Source organism: Engraulis encrasicolus, chromosome 7, assembly GCF_034702125.1.
Source record: "Engraulis encrasicolus isolate BLACKSEA-1 chromosome 7, IST_EnEncr_1.0, whole genome shotgun sequence".
NCBI classification, from domain to species: domain Eukaryota; kingdom Metazoa; phylum Chordata; class Actinopteri; order Clupeiformes; family Engraulidae; genus Engraulis; species Engraulis encrasicolus.
Window position 1 is genome coordinate 57,063,972 of NC_085863.1, and position 27,144 is coordinate 57,091,115.

Below are 27,144 nucleotides of genomic sequence, written 5' to 3' on the forward strand. Positions count from 1 at the left end.
ATGGGAATTATAAATCTAAAACCTGAGCCTGGAGCTACCTTGGCATCCTCACATTCCTCTCTTCTTTCTTCCTTTTCCATTGTCTTCAGCTCCTTCTCTCTCTGCTCTGTCCGTTTCTTTGGTCTTCCTTCGCTGTGGTGTCTGTGTACCTGTAGTACCCTGCCTTAATGCCTGGTAAATCCCCACGCTCATCACTGACAATAGGAGAGCTTAAGTTGTGTCCTAGAATCAACCACTGCATGTTAGCAGGAACTACATATGTGTAGAGATTTACACGTGCCCCACATCCCTGATTTATGTACTGTTTGTATAACCCATTTAAATGTAGTTTGTTGCAACAGGACAAGTCACTGCTTTGTTTGCTGAGTCACTTATAAAAGTGTAGCATGACTTATTTCCTCAAATGAACTGGCCGTTGAAATTGTGATTGGGGATCCAGCCAAGTTTGAAAACCAAACTTCTTACACTGCATGTGTACTGTAGTTCTGCGGAACAAGTACGCCTATTGTTTTTTTCAATGTGTCCGTTGGTGTGCCCTGTCTGTCTGCTATTGTTGAAATCTCTCACTGTGTCTCTGTCTGTCTCTCTATCTGTCTGCCTACCTGTCTCTCTCTCTCTCTCTCTCTCTCTCTCTCTCTCTCTCTCTCTCTCTCTCTCTCTCTCTCTGTCTGTCTCTCTCTCTCAGGGTTAGAGTCCGGGGATAAGAACCTCCTGAGTTCTGCAGTGATTGAGGTTCTCCGTGTGGTTCTTAAAGGACAGCCCCCTGATCCCCAGACATACACAGCCCACAGCTCGTTGGTGCACTGTGGGAGGACTAAGGTCTTTATGACGCATGCTATGGTCAGTATCACTCAGATTAATGTATCAGAATCACCATCATACTCATGTGACTAATAACATGGTCATGGAGCAAGAGGCATTTGATCATGACTTTGCAACCAGTTTGTTCCATTCACATATGTTTACGTTATTTTTTTATTTATTTTTTTAATTCCTTCCACCATATCTGTAGCTAGAACTGTGAAAGAAATGTCCAATCCAGTATTTTGACTTTCTTTTGATTGAGTGGTCTGAATGTGTTGTATTATTGTGGTATTCCTTCGCCCGTGTCCACAGCTGGAGCTGCTGGAGGAGAGCCGGGCCAGGGAGCGCTCTCAGCGGGCCCTCCGCATCCAGTGCTGCTGGCAGAGGTACCAGAGGCGGAGACACGAGGCTAAGACACGGGCCGCCACCCTCATCCAAGCAGGTTTGTACATTCTCTAGCGAAGTGTTTCTCAACGGGGGCTCTACAGCGAGTTCAGAAGATGCTTACCGGTAGTTGCCAGTGGGGGGGTATTATTTTTTAGCATGTTTTTAGCATGTTTTTTTAGCATGTTTTATGATATTTCCAAAATTGTTTCTGTTGTTTATGAACTTTTAACAGGTTGAAAGACACTTCACAGTTTGTTGTGCCATCCATATGCAGATTGCATTGACTTTGATTGGAGGAGTGGAGTACCTTTACACGTTTTTTTGAGACAATGTCGCTTTCCACTTGTAGGGCCAACAAAGACGAGTCAACACCTATTCATTATTTGTTTAATATGCACAAGAGCCCAAGTGAAGGAAAGGAAAGTGACGGATGTGTAGTGTTTTTTGAAAAAAAAACAGGTCTTATGCTGGATGCAGAGTTTAGGAGGTAGGAGAGGAGAAGAGAGGAGTGAGTGTACATGGTCACCAGGCTGATTCAGGTGTTTTTGTGCAAACATTTATACACTGCCATCTTCTGGCCAGACAGTCATGGTGCACATCAGCTGGCCTCACCTACTTATCTCTGAGGATGGGAACAGATTAGACACACGTACACGTGAATGTTTGACTGGTTCACTGTCAGACGCTCTGACCCATTATTAGGTATTTGATATGGGTCATAATGCCGGAGCAGCTGCTAATTGAATTAGGCTGAAGATTCAGATTGATAATTAGTGTCGTACGGTACGTAGTAAACATGCTGTAGTACGGTATGTGAAAACTAGAATGGGGAGGAATACTACCAATACTACTTACGGTCACGGGTACTGTTACCACTTACTGTTAGGAACTAGTCATTCTAAGTTGTTGGTTTGCTTCAGAGTGACTACAAAATACTGTTGGTTAAGGCTGTGTTCAGAATAAACCTTGTTTGATATTCAGGTCAGCCCCCATTAATGCCTTTTACTCAAATCAATATGTACCCACGAACTTGATTCAGTCTTAACCACCCATGTCTTGTGTAATCCCAAATAGGACATGATTTTGGACTTAAAAAAACATATACATTATATATATATATATGTTTTTTTTAGTAGAATTTTAGCACATTTTTGTGTTCATCTTCATGCATCTTTCCTCCAGTACAGCTGTTAAAGTGGTTTAACATCTATGTTCGGTGTATTGCCATTCAGTTTTGCATCACTACTAAATCGCTGGCTGGTATGTTGCCATCATAAGAGAAGGAATTAGATGTGTTTAACCAAGGGAAAGGTCTTTTTAGTGTGAATGTGTACATGCACTTGTGAGCGTTTTAACTTTTTTTTTTTTTTTTTTGCAGTGGTGAGATCCTGGTTGATTAGACAGCAGATAAAGAAATGGACTGATGCCGTTCGTGTCATCCAGTGCAGATGGAGAGAGTGGAGAGTAAGTATTTTTAACATATTTACTCATATGTTTTGTATTTGTGTATTTATGTAAGATCAGACACCTTAATTTCCCTTAGGATTAATAAAAAGTAGCAGGGCTGCACAATTAATCGAAATTAATCAAATCGTGATTTAATCGATAGAGATCAAAATCTTTATCAATCAGGATTTAATCGTGGCCTTCGAGCATCCTTGCCAGAACATGCTGACAGGCTGGTGTTTCTGGCTAAAAATCTGAAGCTCTGCCGTAGTTTCATCCTATTGCCTTCTGCATTAATATTTCAATTAATTATTTTGCTCATCCCTAATATAATTCATTTTTGGTTATATTTCATTACGTAATTTAAAACCAAATTAAAGTTCAATAATAGTGATTTATAATCGTGATTTCAATGTTGATCCAAATAATCATAATTTTTTCCGTCATCGTGCAGTCCTAAAAAGTAGTATTCTGCTATATCAAAAACAGTTTATTCTTGAATGTTCAATAGAGCTATATACAGAGCCAGAGCCATACATAGAGATATACATCTCTATGTACGGCTCTGTACAGAGCCAGAGCGTACAGAGCGCTCTATTAGTGCCATCTAGTGGTGGCTTTTCTTCCTGCAACATTTCTTGTGTATATTCAGACTAGCTTTTGCACCAAGCTCAAAGACAAAACACGGTTTGGCAAACCACCATATAATCAGGTAGTACTCAGAGGTGGGAGCAACGGGTGTCTGTCTAATGCCTCTGTGTACTACTAGGCACTGTTGGCAGAGCCAGAGCCATAGACAGACCGTATTATTATTATTGCTTCCGTATTTTTCCAGACCACGTAGAACTGGAAATAACCATGCCAGCAGAACTGACTTTAAAATATGAAGCTCAATATAGGTGGTATGGAGGGCCCAGGCTAATGTGCATTACCTTCACCTTCTCCAATTAGATGCTGATGAATGGACTTGTATTGTTCGCCTGCCTATTACATGTTGATGAATGACACTGAGCTCTTCATCATTTAGTGTCTGTGGCATTTTTCTCCTTCCTGCTGGGGAAAGTCCCATTGGGAGAGTCCCATTGTCATAGCACACCACAGTGCACATTATGAAATTGCATTTTAGCCTTACATGTGCAAGGGTGGCAGCCCCAGAAGGGTCCCATGGTTGCAGTGTAGGAGGATGGTACTGTGCTTAAGGTACTTAAGTAGCATGGAGGAGGGTGGTAAGAGCACTATCTGTGTATTTCCCTCCCTAACTGTCAACTGTCGGGCTAAAAGCCTACCTAACTGCTTGCCACAGACTGACCAATTGCCATCAAGGCAAAGCCAGGGAAGTTTAGTTTACTGGTGCTGATGACTGACAAAGTAATGTTCTCCTCCATATTAGATGTTAATGACTGACCAAGCATTGCTGTTGTCCCTATTGCATGTGGATAAGGAGCATAACATTGTTCTCCTGCCTATTACATGTTAGAATAGAGAGATGTTCTTAATCCTACCTAGAGGGAAAACTAGGTGTCCAGCAGCACCATACACATGATGCACAATACACAGAGCCAACATATCCCTCAGTGTTTCCAAGTGACATTCTCCTCCTCCCCCACCAGCTGCTGATGGACAGCCTGGCCGAGGCAGAGCTGGACGACGCGGAGGACGTGCGTGAGCAGGCGGCCCTGGCAGCAGCTGAGATGCCCGGGCGTCTGAACCCGCTGGTGCGAGAGCATGGCTTGGTGCAGCTGGCCAGCCTCCCGGAGCCCGTGGCGGTACGCAGCTGGCCCCTGGGCCTGGCACTGGCCTCGGCCCCCACCATCACCGTGGACCTCACCGCCACCAGCTTCCAGAAGGTGGTGTCCCTCATGGCCACGCTGCGCACACCCTTCCGGAGCACCGCCGAGTACCGCGTGGAGACAAACCAGTTTACCCAGGACATGGCCTCCATACGTGCACAACCACAGGTGAGAATTACTCAATTGTTCAGATGTGGACATTCTGTGTTCAGAAAGTCCTGTTTTGTTATTTTTTAGAACGCTGTGTTGTCTGACTGACTTGCTCTAACATGTTCTCCTTTTGCATAATCAGGGCTCCATCAAGATTCACCTTCAGAGATCGCCACTCCTCTATGCAGACATGCATCCTGGACACAAGGGAGACGGGATCACAGGTTTCAACCAGATCCTTCTAGAAAAACACTGACTGCTGCTGGATATGTAATCTGTCTCAGTCAACAAACACTAGTATGTACCAAAAGAATCACTGCACCTTCAAAACGATGTACAAAATGACCAATTAAGGGAAAATTATCCTGCGGCTGCCTTATTTAAATGTTATTTAATAATGAGTGTTCTAGAGTGTTCCAATGCTTTGGCATTGTGGCTGATAAAGTTTAAGTGCCTTAAGTTAATAATCAAATTATTTACTTACCTGTTTTTTAAATTGATCTACAATAAAGAAAGTATAATGTGATTTTATAAAGAATTACACCAATGTAAATAGTCTCCACAGAACCCAAAGATTCTAAATGTTAATGTATTGTATATTTTGATTAGCATGCTGATGTGTCCTGGCTGTATGCTTGAATGGAAGCATTACTGATTGTATTTCATTGTGTTCCTTCGATTCACGCTCTGTCATGACCATGTATTGTAATGCTTTATTAGTCTTTATGACATGCTTCTACGATCTTCCCTAAAGCTGCTGTAAACCCAGATCCCTGCACGGGTCAGATAGAAAGGCATTATTGATTCTTATTTCTGATCATTCCAGGGAATTTTGCTTGTCTTGCATTTATGACAGTATTCCATATTTCATTTCAGTATCATCTTAATTATCAGTATCATTATTTCATTCTTTGAAAACACTTCAAGATATTGTACAATGAATGGCTTTTGCCCTTTCTCTGCTTGCCCATGCTATTTTTGTGGATGGTCTACTTATTCCTTTGCAGAAAAGGGAGCTGGTCATATCTGGGGTTGTGTTGTGCCATTGTAAACTTGATATTCATTTGTCATTAATTCAGGGAGTGTTATTTAGCATCTCACGTTCCTGTAATGTTTTTGTATAGCATGTCCTACTTTCATACCACTGAATAGCAGACAACTGAAACGTTGATTATTTCTCAGTGCAAGGATTTAAGGTCAGGGTTACAGACAACAGAGTTAATAGTCTGATGATTATGCCTGACCTTGTAATCACTCACAATGTGGCAATAAAAACCCAGTGTTTCCCACAGAAATTTTGGAAACTATGGGGGCAGCCGGGGTTTATTTTGTCCGGGGGGGGGGTGGTGGTGTCTTTTTGGCATTTTTTTTTGGGGGGGGGGGGGGGGGGGGGGTGTTCTTGCTGTCTTTGCAGCGTAAATGCAAAACGGCAAAACAATGACTACAGTATGACATTGGCGCATGGAGAAACTGTAGGCCTAGCCTGGGCCTATATTTCAGCCATTTATATTTTGAGAAATAAGGCTACATAAGATTTTACCCATGACTTGTATAATAGTAGTACATTTGCCATTGTCAAAAAATGCAGTACAGTGAATAATTTCTGTTTACAACACAGTTTCATGCGTCCCTCATGCAGGGGTCTGGGAAACAATAAAAAAAAACAAAATAGGAGCAGAGATAAGAATTTAAGAGCACTGTGAAAAAAGGGTCTTAGAGGGTAGGCTATGCCTTTTCCCCCACACACATATCTGTAGGCGTACACATTCTACATGAGGGGCGCTGGTCACAGGGCCAGTTTTTTCCAAATTCCTCCCATTAAAAGGGCTGAACAACATATTACACATTTATGTCTATATTCACATTCATTACACATTAATTTCTATATGCAGCCCGATGTCTCCTCTGCTGTGTCAATGAAGGTTTGTCCACCAAACTCATTACAACTGTAAAACAAAGCCTAGGGAGTGTTAGTAAACTCATCCCAACTGTCCCTTCTCTGAAGGTTTTTTATATTGCTCCCAAACCCAAGTAAACTACAACAACTTGACTAGGCTTTTGATCCCTGTCTTTCAAGCACTTGTGGTTCTCTCTATAGCAGGGGTGCCCAACCTTTTTTTAACCAAGATCTACTTTTGAAGTTGATGGTCTGCCGTGATCTACCAAGTCAAATTCAAGGATGTTAGTATGAAAATTTAAGACCACCATTTATTAATCACCATTATTATGAACAAAATGTTTTCAGTAGGCTACTATGGCCGTATCTTTTCAGTGTGTTTTTAAAGTGTGTTGAATAGCCTATCTTTACAAAGCAATGCAGCACTGATAGTATGCAGAGATAATTTCAGTCATACACAAGTCATAAACAACTGAAACAATTTCAAAATGATAAACATTTGGTATATAAAAGGCACATAGGCCCTATTTCTAAAATATGATGAAGCATTATCATGCCTTCCCCAGATAGCAAAAATGTTCTGGGCTTTTTATGGCCCAGAAACCTTGGTTCATCCTGGAAATATGCCGCAATATGTAGGGGTTACTCCCGGGCCTAAAACGGCCCACAAGATTTTGCCGGAATCATGCCAGAAAGCAGCCAGTAGAATGCCAAGAACGTTCGACAGAGTGCCGGCACCTTACCAGATGTTTGCCAGAAGACCCAGAAATGGCCCATGAGCCTACCACAAGATTGCCAGAACCCTACCGATTAAAACCCATAAATATGCCGGAATGTATTTAACCTTCCCAATAATAATAATAATAATAATAATAATAATAATAATAAAGAATAAAACCCACAAAAATCATGCAAATTGGCCATTTATTATCTTTAGTAGGCTACAACATTCATCCATTCAATAGATTTTGGAAATTGAAAATGTATGACATTTTAAACAAGAATTTTCAGAAAAGAAAACAAAATGATCAAAATTCATTTTTTTAAACTCACAGCCTTTCTTAAAATATCCCTTCATATGTTTTAAATGGAATTTTCCAACAAAAACAAAAACAAAACAAATGATAAACACGTTTCTTGACATATCCCTTTGAGTTATTAAAAAAAACGTTCAGAAAATAAACAAAATAATAAACATTTTGTAACGCATAAACCTTTAAGATATCGGTGAGAAAAACGCACAAGACCTTGCAGTCGTACATTGTATTTTCTTCTGTGAACATGTGTTAATCATATAGACAAACATGTAAAATACATACAATCAGGGTGCGGTTTGTAGGGGGATTGTCCCCTCTTCTGGTTTTGATATGGTCACCTTTTCCACATGATTTTAATCATAGTTTAATGTAACTCCATTGATATTGTTGACATCTGAAACACATCCCCCTTTCTGGTTTTCTGACAAATCGCACCCTGCATACAATATAAAAAGTTGAGTCCTTTCCTGAGACGTTCTGCAGTCAGGGAGCTCCTGAGACATTTGACCCACAGGTACCAAACATACTTTTTAAGGCGACATCTTTGTCATGTGTTAATTCAGCACTGTGGCATAAATCATCTCAATTACAAAATACATAAAAGTGAAGCGAATACAAGAGTACAAGAATACAAGAGTCTGACTATCAACATTTTAAAATATCTTCCCACAACAAAGTTCCTCAAAATTGACAAAGGTGTTCCTCCAAAAAATGGATGCAGTCAAGCCACCGATGCAGCCTTTTCGATCTTGGCTACTTTGAGCATGTGTGTGTGTCTGACCTAGTTCACAGTCCAGTGTGTTTGTGTGTGTACCGTAGCATGCATGCGTGCAGGTATTTGTTGCTGCTTGGGATGCCATTGTGGTTCGGATGAAGGCACACCACACCTGGGGAGAAAGTCAATGCTGAAGGACAGGACTCGCATAGGTGGGGCACGATGGTGGATTCATTGCCGTGTCGATTCAGATTATTTGCCAACATCACCAGAGACTCATCTTGTTGGAGAGTGTGTGTGTGTGTGTGTGTGTGTGTCTGTGTGTATGTGCATGTTTATATGCTGGTGTGTGTGTGTGTGTGTGTGTGTGTGTGTCTGTGTGTGCTGGGCATAAAAAGGGCAAATGTCTGACATTCCGTTCTTGGTCTGTGCTTCTCCTCTTCCTCACCCCATCTCAGTCTGCCGCCAGGTACAGCCACCTCTTCGTAAGTTCCACCTCCTAGTGGGTGGTCTGGATGCATCTCTCTATTTCTCCAAAAAGTAAAGATACAAAAATGGCATTGAATCAGCAAATTTCAATGATCATTTCACCTGCAACAACATTCTTAAACTCTTATCCCTCGAACGATACATTGAGATTTGTAAATACAGTTCATTTTTTCATGGGACAACAATTAATACATTTCACTTTGACACATTGAATAGTAGCCAGCGTACAACAATATAACTACTTCAATTCAACTTCAGAATGCATCCATGTAAATCAACTTACTGCTTGAGGATGTCTGTCTGGCCCCATGACGAAAGCCCCCCTTTTGGTCCCTGGCTGGAACGTGGCACATGGACTGACCTGTAACGAGAGTGAGATAGTCAAATGTTTAAGTCCTGTTCTACATATACACAGGGTTAAAAAGTTCAGTATTATGCAAATTATATTATTTCACTGATATACCTAAATAATCAAGAAAAACTAAACAAAAAATTGGCATAAGTTTGTTTGTAGCACATGCACACTCAGAAAGATGGGCGGGCGGGCACGCGCACACACACATTTGATTTTTTATTTATTATTTAATCAAATGCTTGTGTTCTATTTAAAGACAATTCACATGATTTCCTTTATTTGATGTAGAAGATCAACTTACTGTCTGAGGATCTCTGTTGATCCATGTCACTGGAAATTCCTCTCGGGCCCCTGGCCTGAAGACGTGGGCTCATGGACTGACCTGTGACAAGAGCAATAGTCAAATGTTTGGGTCATTCTAGGTATAGGGGTCTGTTAAGTCCAGGCAGGATTCACTTTCACTGTCCAGTCTGCTCCTACAGTTATACACAGGGCTGTTAATTAACTTTTTTCTCCACCAGCCAAAATGGCAAGAATTTTACTATTAAAACACACACTTAATAATGACTCAAAGTGGCTAGTTGGTCTTTTCTACATATGCTAAAAAAAATCAACTGTTCACTAGGAATGCTGATTATGGAGGAGTGCTGTTTCACTTTTTTTCCTCATAAGCAGGTGCACTTTGGCTCAAGGAAATAAAGTTGCTCAAAATTATGGTCAGACTTAGCTCCAGTGACTGTTGATAAGCCCTGCCAAAGATTCCAAGGCACACTGATGGTGAATTTAAAAAGCCTTTAATTAAACCCTTTAAGACCTTATCACTAGCTGGAGCCAATTCTGACCATAATGTTAAGTCCTTTTTATACATACAATAGACACCTTTATATTGCATCATTTTCTTATGTAAATCAACTTACTGCTTGAGGATCGCCGTCTTTTCTCATGTTGTAGAGCCTCCTCTTTGGTCCCTGTCCCTCACCCGTGTTAGTGAGCTGATGGACTCTCCTGTGACAAGAGTACATGGACTATTTTATTGCAAATCTGATATTTCTGTTAATCACATTTCCTCGTGCATGTGTAATAATAAGGGCAGCTACTTTGTGTCCTCAAAGATATATCATTCACGTATGTCACAATCAAACTGCCCTCTTTCGTCTGATAACGACCTAAGAAACTGGTGGCTATATTGCATCGGTAAAGCGATGTGGACTCGAGAATAGCACTAGAACTAGAGCTCAGGGTAAAGCAATAATCCGTGACCTGACATTAGTCATCATGTTCTCAACGAAGTGGGTGGCTATTAACCTCAGCAGGCATCTGAAATCTAGTCAAACGGGCTGTCTCAAGCCCGTACGATATGTTATGACCAAAGGCCATGATAGCACACCAACGATAAATTGAGAATAAAATACGGTAGTCTTGGCATATCAGTCATCTAGCTCTAAACACTGACGTTTGCCGAATGTCCAAAAAGGATTAGCTGCCATCTATGCTAGCAAGGGTCGCTAGCTTGTCCTCCAAACCAGTTAAAAGCCATGACATGACACAACATGAATTCATACGTACTGAAACGCCTGTCAAGAGACCTAATGGCACTTAGTCATGAACAAACATCTGAAATACCGTAGGCTAGATGTTAGCTATCTCCAAAGGAAAATTACCTCAAGAAATGTTGCCTCAGCTTGTAGCACAGGTAAACACAACAAAGAACAATGTAAGTGAGTAGGCCTACAGTGTAGCCTAGTTATTAGGCAAAAGTATAACAATCGTTTTACTTACCTCAATGCAAATTTACACAGCACCATATCCTAGTTCAGTAGTAGATCGAGTCCAGGTTCGTTACTAGACTACACTGTCCCGCCGAAAAGATTCCCAGGATGAAGTCGGTCTCACCTAAATGAGCATGCGTGTCAACCGTCTCCGTAGGGCAGGGCCGCTGTCATCTTTGCCTGGGCCCTAGGTTTAAAAAAAGCCCCCCCACCCGAACAAAATGTTTTCTGGTAATATTCCAACTTGCCGGGAAAGAACCATAAAGTATCTGTAGCTCCGCCCTCCTGCACCACCGATTTTGTTATTTGGGTGGCATTCCAGTGAAAAGCCAGAATATCTCTGGCATTATTCCCACGTTGCCATTAATTTGCCGGAATCAACTGAAATCGTACATTCCCCAGAGAAATGCCAGAAAGATCCAGAAAGATGCCGGAGGGTTTTGCTATCTGGGTCATGGTATAGGCTACAAATTAAAAAGGGCTCAGAAATTCACCATTTGTTATGGGTAAATAGTAGGCTACTGAGAGAGAGAGAGAGAGAGAGAGAGAGAGAGAGAGAGAGAGAGAGAGAACTCATTGGATTGGTTAACACCCCTGTTAAGTGTGACTTCTTCTATGAAGGTTTTTTTTTCAGCTCTCTGGGACAGTAGCACAGCAAAGGCTTTCTATTGTGAGTTTGGCCAATCGTTTTGTCCACAACTGAAGCAAGAAACAGCACAAATTGAAGTGAATTCCATACATGTCAACAACTAACATTTCCCTTACACGCATCACGCGATGTAAACGCAGTTAGCGATGATGCATGCGACTAGCGATTTGGACGAAGATCCTCGCATATCGGCGTGTCATAACGCATCGTTGCGCACATGTTCTGTTACTCACCCGATGTTACACGTGTGCACACGTGAATCAACTGTAATACCCTTACGGTCACTTCCTAATGCTTTCCCCTCATTCTGTCTTACCGTGGGACTACTTATCTAACCAATACAGAGTCTATAGGATGTATTTACTCCAGGAGGAAAATGCGAAGGAAATTCAAAATCGTAATTCAAATCGTTTTTTAACAAAAACGGATATCGTTAAAAAAAAAAAATAAAAAAAAAAAAAAGTAAAAAAAAATTTTTTTTTTTTTTTTTTACATTTTCGTAAACTATGGCGGCCAAATTTAAACTATGGCGGGCCGCCATAGTTTCCTCAATGTATGGGAAACACTGAAACCCATTGAGAAAATCCTTGTCTTGCAGAAATTAATACATTCTAGAAGTCTGAATGTTTTGATGGGAACCATGTGCAAGTGTTGATCAATCGGTAGTTGATATTTTCTATACTTTTGGAACATCCTCTAGGCCAAGTAGGAGACACATTTTTTTGCAACATTTGGCCATGGATTTGAAACTGTGTGCATGGTTAGCCAATACTGTATAATGTACAGATGGTGAGGCCAGGCTAATGGTTTATGGACCTACAGGTGAAGTTTACCGACCCTTTTGCTAAAATGCACTTTTAGCTCATACTCTCGTTTAAATTATAGTAGATAGCCTAAGCCATTTACATTTCAAGTGGGTCAGACCTCGGTGTCTGATCAATTGAGTGTTTTAAACCATTTTTCAATTTGGGCTAATAAACTAATCACAGGATGCAAAGTAGAATAATAAAAAATAGTGCCCTTCTCCTTTTAACCTAAGTCTGTATGGGTGCAGCATGACTGCCATCTCAGCATGTTTATTGCAGTCACCAACACGGCATCAGCTGAGCTCAGTGACCGCACCTATGTAAACATGAAACTTAAACCCTTTAGGTGGAAAAAGGTCATGGCATGTGATATGGATACAGTATCCTCATTTGCACAGCACGTGTGAGGAGCCCAACTGCAAATAGGTATTGGTCTGGAAATGAAAACCTAGTTCTAGGATGCATCAAAGCTAGCCTTAGCTCTGCTTCGAAGTCAGTCGTTGGATATGCATTTGTCGCCACCCAGTGAATGTCAAATTAAGCGAATCTTGCTCATGATCCAGAAGCAATTCACTTTATGTAATGGGCCATATGGATGAAATGACTTGCAGGCTGCAGCAAATGCTGCGTTTGCTTCGATCCCCATGCACAGCCGCTTTTAAATTTCCATTGGATGACTGCTTCCAGGGCAGTTTAAAGGGACAGTTTGGTCAATTTCAACATGCAGTTGTATTGCTCACGCTACCCTTGACTTGTCAGTACCTGGTGATGGCACATTTTTCGGCTCAGCCCTTTCCGAGATATGAGCAATTCTAATGCAGCGTTTGTTTACATTTTTAAAAAATGAAACATAGGCCAACTCCAAATATTTTCCCAAAAGGTACTGCTGTTTGCTAGTTGTCTGCTGATGTTTTATAACCTTTTGGATGTTTTTGGGAATAAATAAAAATGTTTTTTTGAAATGTAAACAAAGAGCTGCCCCCATTACAATGACCAGGATCTCGGAAACGGCTGAAGAAGAAGAAAAAAAAATCTAAGGCACTGACAAGTCCAGGGTAGTGTGAGCATTACAACTGCATGTTGAAATTGACCAAACTGTCCCTTTAAAGAAAATCGACCAGCAAAAATCGTATAGCTTAAAATTAACTTTATTTAAAGTATACATTATTTAGAAAATAATAGTAATAAAAGTGCGTCAAAACACGAACGGTAACACACACACAAACATCCCAGCTATTCTTGCACAAAGCTGTAATCCGACACCGCGGATCATGTGTTGGCTTGGGAAGAGAGGAATAGGTGGGCAGGCAAGACTCGTGACAGAATGCAAGGCCCTTCCCTAGGCCAGGCTAGAGTCGCCATGTTCCACTTGTTTGGTAGGGAGAAGGCAAACAAACACTTGGACCACGTTCCAGTTCACATCTTGGCCAAAAAGGGGTTCTGCGAAAAGAGAGTTAAAACAGTCAGTAAGGCTTCGTTTAAAGAATACCGGAAAAGTGTACACAATGGCAATTCAAAGCTTGTGAACTATGCTGACTTTCCATGCAAGTTGTATTATACAACATGCCCCGACATGTTTTGTTGTTTTCATTCGCCACTGGAATGGACATTTAAGTACAGAGCAGAGCAAAACAACTCAAAACACGCGGTTTCTTGGGCCCACTTACCAATATCCACATTTAAGACGACGAGCTCTTGGTCCTGCGACGTTTTACTTCAGTGTTGCGAAATTTTTCAACAATTTTGCGCTCGTGGCCAGCTGGACAATGGCGATTGGTGTTGAGCTCGATTTCTCTCCTTGTGCGTCCTTTTCCTCCGGCATGACACGAGTAGTCGACAAGATTATAGTATTCATACTGGTCGTAACAAGTCTCCTCGAAATTAGCCAACCTTTCGACATCAGTTGCCATGTTTAAAAACAAGGTCTTCGACCACCGTTCTGCAAACGTTACTCGACGGGAAAAATGCAGGGTGAAGTGTGTATGTAAACAAGATGATGTCAAGCTTTTATCCCTACGGCTCCGGTCTAGGCACGTTGATTGGCTGAGTGTTCGTCGGTTTCGCCCAATGAGGTGTGAGCTTCCTTACCAAGCCTTTTGCCGTCCAATGTTTAAACGAGGTTAGAAAGACACTTTCCAAATGTTTTGACGGTCGATGTGCAATTTTCAACTTCAAGATATGTTGCATTCCCCGGCGGTGGGAGCTTTCCAATATGCAACCAGGAGGCAGCTACCTCCCACTTGAAAGCGTTCCAACCAGCAAGTCAAACTTGAACTATTTCTATCACTGTGTGTGCAGTGCACCCATGCTGCACTGACATTGCTGTGTTGATGTCAGGATTTTGAAGTCGGGGTTGAACTACTTTTTACTAATTACTAACTACTACTACTAATTTTGGCCCCAGCTCGCGACTTGAACATTCACTTCAACAGGCGTTCCAATGCATTTCAGCTTGAGGTCAGACATATCCCATCTGCCACCCTCGGGGAATGCACCATTAATGCTTATCATGTTGAGTATAATTTAGAATCTAGTTGGCTGCAGCTATCAGTTTATACTGCAAAATATCATACTTTGGAAAACTATTCAGGGTTCACCTGCCAGTTTTGTCAACAATGTGCTTTCCTAGTTGGGAACTTGAACTTTGTTCGCTTGCCACCACAGGGCGGCAGTGCGGTTTGCTTTGAATGGGTGAAGAGAAGGCAAGTGTAGCAAGTTTCAACATTGTAGGCATCTTCATCTCCTTAATCTTCACATTTTTGTGTCGATTCAGTTAGGCTTTGAAACTTTCACTTTGTTTAATGTTTGAACTTCTTAATAAACACGTGTTTATTAACACCCCATCATCAATGATCCAACCTCTGCCTTTTTTAGTGTATCCTTTGATAAAATATATCAATCTTTTCAAAGAAGTGACATACTTCGAATCCCCACACACGACCATGCCCCCAACACACACACACACACACACACACACACACACACACACACACACACACACACACACACACACACACACACACACACACACACACACACACACACACATCCAGTCATTGCTCTCCCATACTCACATACATCACTATCTCCTCTCACACCGCACCTATAGACCCCCAGCTATCTCATGTCAGTCCTCCTTATCACTTACATATTTTCGGCCCATAGCCCACTCCTGGTACACACACACAGTCCATGCTGCCAAACGTATGTGTGTGCTCCACATACTTGGAGGAATCGAGAGGGAATCCAGAGAGGGTTGAGGAATCTTGTGTAGCCTCACTTCTCCTCCTTGTCCGGTCACCTTTTTGTGCATTGAGACATCCTTGCAGGGTCATTGAACTTGTTTGGCCGCACTCAATGTAATGGGGATTCTGGCCCCTGATTCTGATTTTGGCTCCTTGGACCCAGGCTGGAGGATGGAAGAAACAACCAGAGGCACTCAGGTCATTGTCCCCACACACAGAGGCCATGCTACCCTGTAGACAGAAGACTACTAACATAGTTCTTCTGCATCATGCAGTATTTCTGCATATGTGACAAACAAAATCCTTGTACGTCTAAGAGTGTGTTATTCAAATATTGGTGTGCAAAAAAGTGGGACTACATGCTTGCTTTACAAGGCTGGATAGTGAAAAGTAGTCCTGTAGGCTACTTTGGATAGAGTACAGAATACTGAATAGATGCAAAATTGTTGTATCAACTTGTCAAGTTGAATTTATTTATAGAATTGCAACTGCTGGATATTGGATGGATATACTTTTATGTAGACTTTTTTAATTGTTGTTATGTAAGTGTATGGCCCCTGGTGGACGAGGGAGGGCGAGACGGGTGACACGCCCCTGGTGGAGTTGTACACCCTGACGCTTTTACACGTAGCAGTGCCCGTAGCCCTCGATGGTAGGTGGCTGCGTGTGAGAGCAAGGCCGGGAAAAATGGCGGCGCCCGTCCTGAGAGTGTCCACCCCTCGATGGGAAAGAATAGTCAGGTTTCTCGTATGCCTGCTTGGCATCATGTTGTCTTTATATGCCTTTCACGTAGAGCGAGAAAACGCAAAGGACTCGAATTATCGGGCACTATGCGACCTGAGCAACTCAATAAGCTGTTCCAAAGTCTTCACCTCCAGGTACTGTAACGTTGAATTCAATGGGCAGAAGCGCTTGTCCGTGAGTAAGTTAGCAGCGTTAGCTGACTAGCGTTAGCTGACTGATCCAGCGGTCTAGGTGGTAGCTAACATCATTCACCAGGTACCATTGAAACGTAAGCTGAATAACTTTTGGACTGGTGCTTTTCTAATTTGTGTAAATTAATTGACAGAAGTCTGTTCCTAAATGTAGCATTGACCTGAGAAACTGTCTAGGAAACACTTAAACTGACATGGATATTGAATAGGTTGCTGCTGGGGAGCTAGCATTCGCCTATTTACATAGCTGTCTATTTAACTGGCAAACTAGCTAGATTTCATATGAGCAAAAAAGGGAAAGCGCAGAAAAAAGGGAAAGCGCAGACCTTGCTTGGATGCTGTTTAATACGGGATGGTTGTGGCATTGTGTGATGAAACGTTGCTTGTTTTGTCATTCATACTAGTGAGCTAGCTGGCGCTCAATCAGTAAGCTAACGTCAGTCATTGTGTTTGAATGCTTAGCAGTCGCTAGCTCTAAGGCTAATTTAAGTTAGCAATGTCATTGAGTGATGAACAGCTTGGTTAATGTTGCCCTGTCAATCCATGTATCGGCGCTCATCGTCGGTTTGTTGTCCATCGTGAAACTAAAGGAACTGGGACTTTTCACGAGCTAGTTTCCGAAGGGTTAATGAAGTTGGAGTTGTGTTTACGAAAAAGCGGGCTTCAGATTGTCAGTGTCACTGATTAGCGGCTAAACGCGCAGTCAGCCTTTAGTGTATGAGTGGAGAGAGTGATGACGCCTTGTTTCGATCAATGCACCATACGGAATGAGAACTTTAACTTGTATTTCAGTTGTCTGTCTCCCTGCCCTCGGTCGAGTGACCAAGCGAATTCATGTAGTTCTACCTGAAAGGAACTCTTAATAGCCACAGGTCATTAGCTCTGTGCATATACTGGCTTGTGTGTCCATGTCTGCGTCGTTGTACTTCTCTCGACTACTTTATTATGGTTAAACGATTCTCCTGTGGTTTTGAGTGCCTGTGAAAATATAAACTACTCCAGGGCAGTCACACTTACTTTTTCTTTAGGCCACTGTGATCAAGTACATTAGGCTTAATATGTTCCCATAGGTTTCCCCTGTGCCTAAGCTTGGCATTTCTGTTGGGACCCCTGATGGCTTTGCGTGTGATTCCATGTTGTGCATAGGTTGGAAGGGAATGCTCTGTTCTTATGTGGTAACAGGACAGGGATAGTAGCCTATCTGTTGAAGTCATGAGAACAAGGCTGCAGTGCTGACCTGTTCTCTTTTTCAAGCCAGCAAGGCTCCAGGCTCCATCATCATGTGAGTCAAGTCATGGACGTGCAATTTGAGCCACAAAAAGTACCCCGGTGAAAAGTAACGCATTCCAGCAATGAAATTGGTTCAATATACGTGACGGTTTTTCAAGCAATGATGGATCACAAGAGCAAAATGTGGTTGTTGACAACCTGTTCTTTCTGAAGCACGCCACACTGAACTACATTTGTAACGCGTTTCTGATGCATCTCTGCAGGAATCACATGAATGTATGTGTTGTTTATCACTGGCTTTGCTGTGTAATTTGTGCCTGTACCTCGCCCCTGATAGAAAGCACTGATCGCTGAACACTGTCTGTAGTCTGTACGCTTTATCATGTGATGGCCTGTCCTGTGTTAAGGAGATTCACCAACAGGGAATTTAAGACAAGCTTGTGTTTTTTTGGTCTTTTATGCCTTTATTTTTAGGACTTGACAATGAGAGAGTCAGGGAATGAGTGGGAGAGAGAGGGGAGGGGGGGCATTGACAAAGGACCTTGGGTCAGAATCGAACCCGGGACTCGCTGGTGTGATGGTGCAGTGTCTTGGCTCGTTGAGCCACCACTACACTGAGTGAATTATTTTTGAAACATTGATTCCACCTGAAGAAATGGGCGTTTCTCTTATTCTTTCCTCATTTGTATCCTTAGTCAACAGTTGTTATACTTAATGAACTTCTTTCACGTGTCACCATGTTTTGCTTTATTTTCTTTCTTCTCTCATTGGTATCAGTGGTTGGCAAACCCAAGATGCCCAGGTTCTCTTTGTGTTGATTAACGTGTTCTTATACACCACATGACAATATGGATTTTTAAAGGTACTGTGCCGTGTCAATCTTTTGCCATGCAGCAACATTTAGTGTTTGGTGAAATACAGGATTGGCCTATTTACATCAGACAAATAGAGTGGCTGTTTGGCTCTTTCTGCCTATGTAGCCCAATGCCAGACATTGGACCTCAGCTGCAGAATACACTACACTTGTTTTTGAGCAGGTGTTCAGAATGCTGTTTTTAGAATGCCCGGAATTGTTGACTATTGAGTTACTGACTATTGAGTTGACTATTGAATGGACTGCGACTCCTGAACAGTGTTTTTGGGAGGAAGTCTTTTGGATTCCGTTTTTTTTATTTTTTTTATAAATAAGTCCATATGTAGACAAATGCCAGACATTAGAACTGAGCAGAATGCACTACATTTGTTGCTGTTTTTTTACTATTGCATCATGCGAGCCCTCTTGAAGAACAGTGTTTGAGGGAGGAAGTCTTTCTTTTGGATTCCTGAGGTTTCTAATGAGCGTGCTAACGTTCCAAGATGCTTCTTCTACTATCACGGAGGCACTTGACCTGTCTCATTGATTCAGTGGACAGAACATTGAAGGGTGTAGTAGTCAAACCACTGTGAACAGATATGGTGACTACAGACTCCTCCTGAACCTTTGGTTCAATTATTCTCAGGTTGTTGACACCACAGCCACAATGGAGCTTGACCGTAAACACGCACTATTGAACTCCAGCTACGGATATAAGGATTGTGCGTTGCTCTGTGCTTTAGTAAAGAATTGCTAGTTATATTTCTATGTACTTTTGACGCTAACATGGTCTTAAAATCAGAGGGTTGTGAGTTTGAATCCTACCCTTACCTCTCCCTACTTCTCCATCCATGCCCTTGAGCAAGGCACCTAGTAACCCCACATTGGTCCAGGGACCGTAACCATTACCTGCTTTGGATAAAAGCATTAGCCAAGTGTATTGTAATCTAATGTAATGAATATTTTTGATTTAATGATTGTATCATTAGAGTTAATGTTTGTCACAGCAGTGTAACTGTTAAGCTCTATCTATAGACCCACAGGTGGAATGCACAGCTGTGACGGATGAGAATTTAGAAAGGGCTTGGTGGCATTTGACAGTGCAAGGTGATGTAAGGTGCAGCATAATGTCACACTGTGAATGTCTCTGTTGTGGCTTATGTCAATGCGATGTTGATGAGACATCGGTGGAATGTTAAGAGATGGATAGGCCTAGTAGATGGTAAATGTTAAACTTAAAAAAAACCTATGAAAACGTTTAGTTGGTGAAATGAATTTAAAAAGCAAAGTTTGTATGCGGTTAAGTGTATAAGGTTAAGTGTGCGGACATTCAAGTTTCATAGTTGTCTGATCATTTTGTCCTGCACCTGTGTCTTGGATGTGCGCACCACTACCTTACTCAATCTTTTTTTTTTTTTTTGACTGGTTCCCCTGTTTTGATTTTTTTATCCACTCAGGTGTGTATTGTGACATCTGCTCGGCTCACCTACCTGTGGAGATAAGTGTGCATTCAGAGAAAATGAATGAATGAATGAATGAATGAATGAATGAATGGTGTTCAACAGCATCGCCAAGCAAGATGATATGGTTGGTGTCAGGGATGTTGTGTGATGTAATATTTGTTTAAAACCTTGCTTTCTTTCAGTGTTCAATAGGAGTTTGAAACAAGCTGACAGTGGTTTATCTACTGTTGGTATACTATTGGATTGAAACATCATTTCAGTTTTCCTTTGAGAAAAATCCCACACTTATTGGATTGAAAACACCTGGAATTACCAAATCTTTACCAAGCAGATTGACCCTTGGTATCTAATGAGAATAGCAGCATACAGCAGTAGGCTAATCGCTGGTGGAATGTGTGTCTAAGTGCTTTATCAGATTTTTCTACAGGGAGACCATTTTAGGTCTAGGGCTGGGCAATATCAAGATATCAAGGAAGAGAAACATATCGAAGTAGATTTTGGCATATCGAATTTATCAAGATAAGTGATAAACTTTAAAAATCTGAGATTGCCAGGCGCAAATTATCTTCCTCCGCGCTGGTCTTGCACCAGAGCGCGCTTCTGCCTTCTGTCTGTGGCTCGGTTACCATAGCAATAACAGAAATACCATAAGAGAACGCTCCAATTCCACTATAACGCTACTTCAATTTGTCAAATTACTGACTGCACAGCCACAGCCCAGACAGGTTTGTCTCGAAGCTTATATATAAATGTCAGTGTGTAGTTTTTTGCCTCTTTTAGGGGGGAATTGAAAATGTGGAGATAAATATCGTATATCGAGATATAGACAAAATATATCGAGATATTTCTTTTTCTCCATATCGCCCAGCCCTAGTCAGGTCATAGTAATTGCTTTGGCAAGACCAATTCTAATGCATTCGATTCCACGCCTGAAATCCATTGAATGTTTTGATTTCTTTGAAGGGGGCTTTATTCTCTACCATTGTGGATTATGTTGTGTCTGCCATTGTTGTGATAATGTCAGACGGTCAGTAGTCTTCATTCAAAAAAGGTTTGGGACCGGTCCTAAGAGCGATGAGGTGGCACCATTTTTTTTCCCTGGGAGGAGGCTGGGATTGAAGCGATTGTACCAGTACTTGGGAAGTTGTGTCACGGGTCCCTCCAGTCTGTTTAGTAGCAGAGGCCCAGATATTCCCTTTCTATGTTGACTAGCTTGCCCAGATGAGCTTGCAGGTAATGAATGTATTTCTCTGAATTTGCAATGTATTGATGATTGAAAATTCAATATCATGTGGGGTGGAGTCAATTCAAATTCATTCACTGAATTAAATTAAGTTCCGCACTGTCTGTGTCCCACACTGTGTCAACTGCCCAGCCTAGTTGAACTCCATAAGTAGAATTCCATGTGAGGCCTAATTGAACAAAGGTTGTTTGCATACGAGGAGTCACTAGAGATTTATGGTGGCGTCATGGTGTGATGGTGTGTGCTAAGGTTATGGTTGTCTCTGAAAGTGACATCATTTTGTTGGTGTGTGCTTTATTGCTCCTCCTGGGTTTGGTTGAAGTGAGGAGGGAAGAATGCCTTCACACTGAAAGTACAAAGCCATTTTCTTTGTTCTGGAAAGTAGTAATTCAGTTTGGGATTTTATAATGATGGAATAAAAGATATCTATACTACAATATGATGACATTATTGTCCAAACCTGGAAGCTTGTTCATGTAATCCACACCGAATAACAAAATCGTTGATATCAAACATGCTTTAGACAATTCTGTGTATTTTTAATTGAATGCCACCCTCACCCATCAGAGCTATCCTTGTCAGAGTATGGATTTAACCATCCTGAGAGAAACCTAAATGACATGACATGGGGTGATGGTGACTGGACTGAGGCGTATTTTTGTACACCTGCTTTTGTGACTTGTGTGTTCCAGATGGGGGAGAGGATTCGGGCTCCTGGGCTCCATCTTTGGCAATGACAGCGCCATGAACCAGCCAAACAGCGTCTACGGAGTCATCTTTTATGTACTGCAGCTGTTACTTGGTGAGTATTTTCATGTCTGTCAGGATAAATCAGGGGTCGGAAATTATTCTTCAGTGCAAAAGGGGGTCCCAGCAGAAAAAGTTTGGGAACCAGTTGGTTAACTGAAGACAAAGGCAGTTGATTTGACAGCAAGGAATGGCCTTGAGCTGAAACGCAGGCCTCGTACATTGCACGGCAGTGGTCATAGGATGATGGTTATTATGAGCATGCATCTGCTACAATCCCACACAGTGTGCTGATTGGTTACAACTGTTGTGAATTGCTTGACAAAGCAAAATTTCTACTAAAAACTCTTTCATGCAAAAGTTATTAAGAAGCCTTTAGATGGGTGGTACAGAGGAACTCTGGTATTCATTTGAGTGGTACAGGAAATTCCCACGTACACTTGAATGGTGCAGAGAATTCGTTGCATATGTACTTGAGTGAGAAGGTTAACTAGGAAAGCTTATTAGGCATGCAGATAACCTGAAGGTGTAGAGAGTGCAAGAGTTCTCCATTGGCCATAAATCAAAAGTTGAAGAACTTGAGTTTAGAAACACTAGTTGCTTCTGCCACTCTCCCATCTCCCCAGTCAGTAACTGACTGGGCAGGGGGGGTCAGAGAGTTGAGGGGGTAATCTAAGCCCTACCAGGGCTGTGGTTCAACTTTGCCCCACTGGCTACTTCTCTCATGGGTCATGGTGCATGCTCTCTTTCAAGGAATCTTGTGGCACATACCCAGGCATCTGCTGATGCACGCCAGCCAACGAGTCTTTACTCTGCCCGGCCAAATGCTTCTCTGCGGCACGTGTGTATGTGTTCATTGAACCCTCCCCATTGCAACCACCAACTTGGGTCCTATAAACATGGCTGTATATAGGTTTGTGAGTAAGCATTGTCAATAATTAACTAGGAGATATGGTAGTGGGTTCAGCATGGGGATCACACAGCTCTGAAAGTGTGCCAGCTGAGGCCCCTAGAAAGGGCTCAGGCTGGGTTGAGTCACCGTCCCCCACAGCCCTCAGACTGAACTGAACTGGTTTTGCAGGTTCGGCGAATACGTTTCATGCATTTTCTGTCGAAGGAGTAGGTGTATGCACATCCAAAAACGTCTGACCTGGGAGCAGGACAACCAAATGAAGGCTGCTTCAACCAGGGTTTTTGTGCCCCCACTTATTTTTCATGTAACGTTTCAGGTTTTCACCCACAAGTCAGAGCCCAAAAATCCTGGTCTCTTTTCAGCAAGAATATGGACATATTTTCCTGACAAACAAGCTTTCATTTCATTCCTTGGTGGCCGAATGGCTGGCTGTACTGTAGTTTGAACTTTGACACATGAATGTCGATTTGGAGCAACAGCCATTCAAATTTGATCGCACACAGTTGTCCGTGTCCGTCTGGCTTTATCAGGAGAAGAAAGGGGCTGATAATAAATGATGAAGTGGCCAATTAGGGTCATAAACGCGCCCAGAACATTGAGTCCACTGTAGGTATGCAACAGATAAAACAGATGGAAAGTCATCGGTTGTATCAGTTGGTCTTTATGGGCTGTCTTTGAATGACTGTTGCTGGGTAGCTGGTCAGATCCTTCAGGACCAACCATGTCGATGTATGCCTCTCGTGTGTAATTTGGCGCGTCCTTCCTTGCAGTCGCCCCTCTGGAAGTTGAATGCAGGAGCCATCCTGGAGTCTGTGTGACCCCCCCCCTAATGAAATCTGGCCTCTATAAATAGCCTGCCACACGGCAGACGTGCATGTGTGTGCTTTAAATGTCCTCCACCATGCAGAAACCAGCTGTCCTCCTCTTCCTCATCCTTGCCTCTCTCCTTCTCACCTCTGTCTGCCTCACCTTTCTCCTCTTCCTCTCTTCCTCCTCCTCACCCTCATGCTCATCCTCCACCTCCTCCACTTTTTCTTTGTGGACGGAGGGAACGAGGGGCGTCCTGCCATGTGTCTCTGAGCGAAGAAAAGGTCATCCTCATTCTTTTGTCGGAGACTGCTGTGCTGACAGACCAGCATGCACTGGGCCTCCTGAATAGGCACATTGCACCGTTCACCTCACTGCCCCTTTAGCACGACCTCGGTCCTATTCTGAGCCCCAGGCTGCAAAAAGAAAAAAAAGAAAAAAACGCTCAGTGTGGAAGCCTGTAGTGTAGAGTGAGTGAGTGACTGATCTTGATCTTTTGTGCAAGTAATAGCCATGTGTAGATCAGCATAGACCCATATGGTAAAGGTTTAAGGATTAAATTGACCCCTGAGATTTGATCAATGTAGGCCCAACTGCACTGTGCATGCCCAGCCCAGGTCCCCATGCTGTAAGGATGTTGGGTAGGTTAGGACCCCATTTCTCAAAAGCGTTGTTGCTAACCAGTTAGCAACTTAGTTGGTTGCCTATGGGAAATTGCAGTTGTTACATGCGAGAAACAAATTAACACAAGAAATATATTGAAGGTGCACCGTGTTGGATGGTGGCCAGAGTAGGTATTGCAACTATGCAGCTCATTGAAACTGTGCTGCCTATTGCCAAATTTGATCTTTTCATGAATATTTTCTGAATAATAAACCAATATTTACTAGTATGACCAAAGCACAGTAAGTTTTGCAGCTAAAAATGTCAGTTCTTCTCAGTCATATTGAGAACTTACGGTCCTTATGTCCTTTCATGATAAGTCAGACGCCTCCGACTTCCGTGGATGTTTTCTGGTGAACTCTCCATGGGCATTCTGTGAATGGAAAAGTTCACAAAAACAAGGATAATGCACAGGCGAAACGGGTCCAACGAGAGTCCAACACGAGCAAAAATATGTCCACAAAAAGTGTTGAATACCAGAGGAAGCTGTATGGTAGCCCTGCCCTGGTTACGTTAGCCCATTAGTCCGACAGCCCATTAGTCCGACCAGACATGTTAAAACTATGCTCAAACCTAAACAATTCCTAACCCTAACCGCCATTTAAGGCATGTTCTTTCAGTATGCTGTTATTTTAGCGTCTTAAGTTGGTAAATATTCTCTTTCAAGTTAACTGAAAAGTAAGAACTATGCTCAAAACAAAACAATTCCTAACCCTAACTGTCAGTAAAGGCATGTTTTGTCTGAAAAGATGTGCCCACCTGTAGCCTAACCTACCCCAGTAGCTGCGTGATGCTCCTGTATGGCTTATTGTCTGACTTAGGGGCTGTCGGACCAATGGGCCACTGCCCTCACTCTGCACTGTCGAGGGACAACGGCTGTATCGCCGCGCTGCCAGAAGACCTGCGACAATGTCCGCAATGGTTGCCCAACTGAAAGATTATTCATTGATTCAAACACAATTCAAACGAACTGCGTGACATTCCCCAGTCAATCACATGCCAAACGAATGGGGTGCCCCACAAAGCTCATGTGAAATGTCCATCCTGCACAACTACCATGTAACCTGTATGCAACCCCAATGAAGAACAACAATGTTCCCACATTCAAACACGGCACACACAAATAACAAAATGGACACGAACAAATAGACGAAACAAAAACAGCTGTCCGTCACACATTGCAAATAAGTAAGTTGCTAACTTAGTTAGCAATAATCCTGTTGAGAAACGCACCCCAACATACGCCCATACTTCAAGGATATTTATGTGCATGCAACGTGCCAACATGTGTAGATCAGCACAGGTAGGCCCATGCTGCAAGGATCTTTGTATGTATGCGACATGCAGCATGCAACCAGTAGATCAGCATAGGATCCATACTGTGCTGTAAGAGCCAGTGGATGAAATATCAGCGCAGCACAGCAATCTGCGTCATTGTCCATATTTATGAATGGAGTAGGCTAAACTAGCATGGTAAAGCAGCAGCCCTCGTCACATCTATCAATGGAGTAGGGTAATCTAGACTTGAGGACTTCCTGCTCAGGATGTAGACTCAGGAGGCTGCTGTCTGACCCTTCATGGTTTATGGGCCGAGTGACTGTACATTCAGGAAGGATATCACACCTTTTTAAAACTCTGTGCCTGGCAAGCAGCATACTGTAGGTTTCACAGAAAGTACAGAAATGCATGATCGGTCTAGCAGAAAACTAACACCTCTACTGCCCAACAGTTGATACTTTGTTGGAACTAAAAAGGAAAAAGTGGGATAACCCAGTGTGGTAAAAGGTGGGGGGGGAGAACCCAAAAAACTGTTCCACCCCAGTTGGACCAGTGTGTAGTTTGTGTGAACAAGCTTCTGTCAAAATCAAGTCGCTATGTACTGCTTTTCTATTTAAAGAAAATATGTAATTACACAAACATTAATGAGTCGTTCAGTATCTGTTTATTTAATCATACAGCAGGGGTGACTGATTTGAAAGTTCACGACTTGTTAAATTTCCTTTCCCCCTTCCTTCAGTAAAATGAACCTATGGCAACATCACTTCAGTGCTGTGCTGGTGTGTGGAAATGTAAAGGGAGCAAACGTTAATCTAATAAAGAAGCTTCCCATGCAGACATGCTCTCATAAGGCTCTTGTTATTGATGGGGATTACGGCCTTATGAACAGTAACGGGTCAGATATCATCAAATATCAACTCATACCCCCTGCCATGCTCAATAAGTACTTGTGTGTGCAGGAATCTGTGTGTTATTTTGTGGTTTTAAATGTGCAAGGGACAGCTGCGTGTCTTGTCTGTCTCTGCTTTTAGTGCAGCAGGTAGAGCATGACTAAGTAAAAAAAGTAGGTCTATCTTGAACAGCCTCTAACTTTAAACACCAATGCAATATACAGCGTGGGACTGTCTAATCACTGTCCTATGGTGCTATGACATTACTTAGTTTATTACGTTATTTGGATCTGTAATGGCTTCATCTGCATCATCATCATTTCTTTGTTAAGGTGGGTGGCTGATAAGACAACCTATGTAGTGCAGAAATCTGTTGTTTTTTTCCAGGGACCTAGTCAAGGTGGCCTCCTAAACTATAAAATGCTGGGGGCAGCCCTGCTCTATGATGTCATTTAAATAAAAGTACTTAAATCTGTTTTTCTGCGTGTCTTCAGGAATGACGGTGAGTGCGATGGCGGCCCTGATCCTGATGAGTACGTCCATCGCCTCGGTGATGGGCTCCCTCTACCTGGGCTACATCCTC

The 27,144-nt window shown here is 42.4% G+C and overlaps 1 protein-coding gene across 2 annotated transcripts in view; it reads left to right on the forward strand.

Moving 5' to 3' along the window:
* The window catches only part of LOC134453246 (unconventional myosin-XIX), a 35,300-nt gene extending 13,255 nt beyond the window's left edge, over window positions 1-22,045 (forward strand). Inside the window, exons 20-25 of one of the 2 annotated variants that reach the window (XM_063204113.1) lie at window positions 686-840; window positions 1,117-1,246; window positions 2,570-2,655; window positions 4,248-4,595; window positions 4,720-4,874; window positions 21,956-22,045. In XM_063204113.1, the coding sequence (XP_063060183.1) occupies window positions 686-840; window positions 1,117-1,246; window positions 2,570-2,655; window positions 4,248-4,595; window positions 4,720-4,833 (833 nt within the window). In that variant the 3' untranslated portion in view covers window positions 4,834-4,874; window positions 21,956-22,045. Of the gene's footprint in view, window positions 1-685; window positions 841-1,116; window positions 1,247-2,569; window positions 2,656-4,247; window positions 4,596-4,719; window positions 5,860-21,955 lie in introns of those variants that run through there. The other variant, XM_063204112.1, reaches the window with a different exon arrangement.
* Window positions 22,046-27,144: the final 5,099 nt, after the last annotated feature.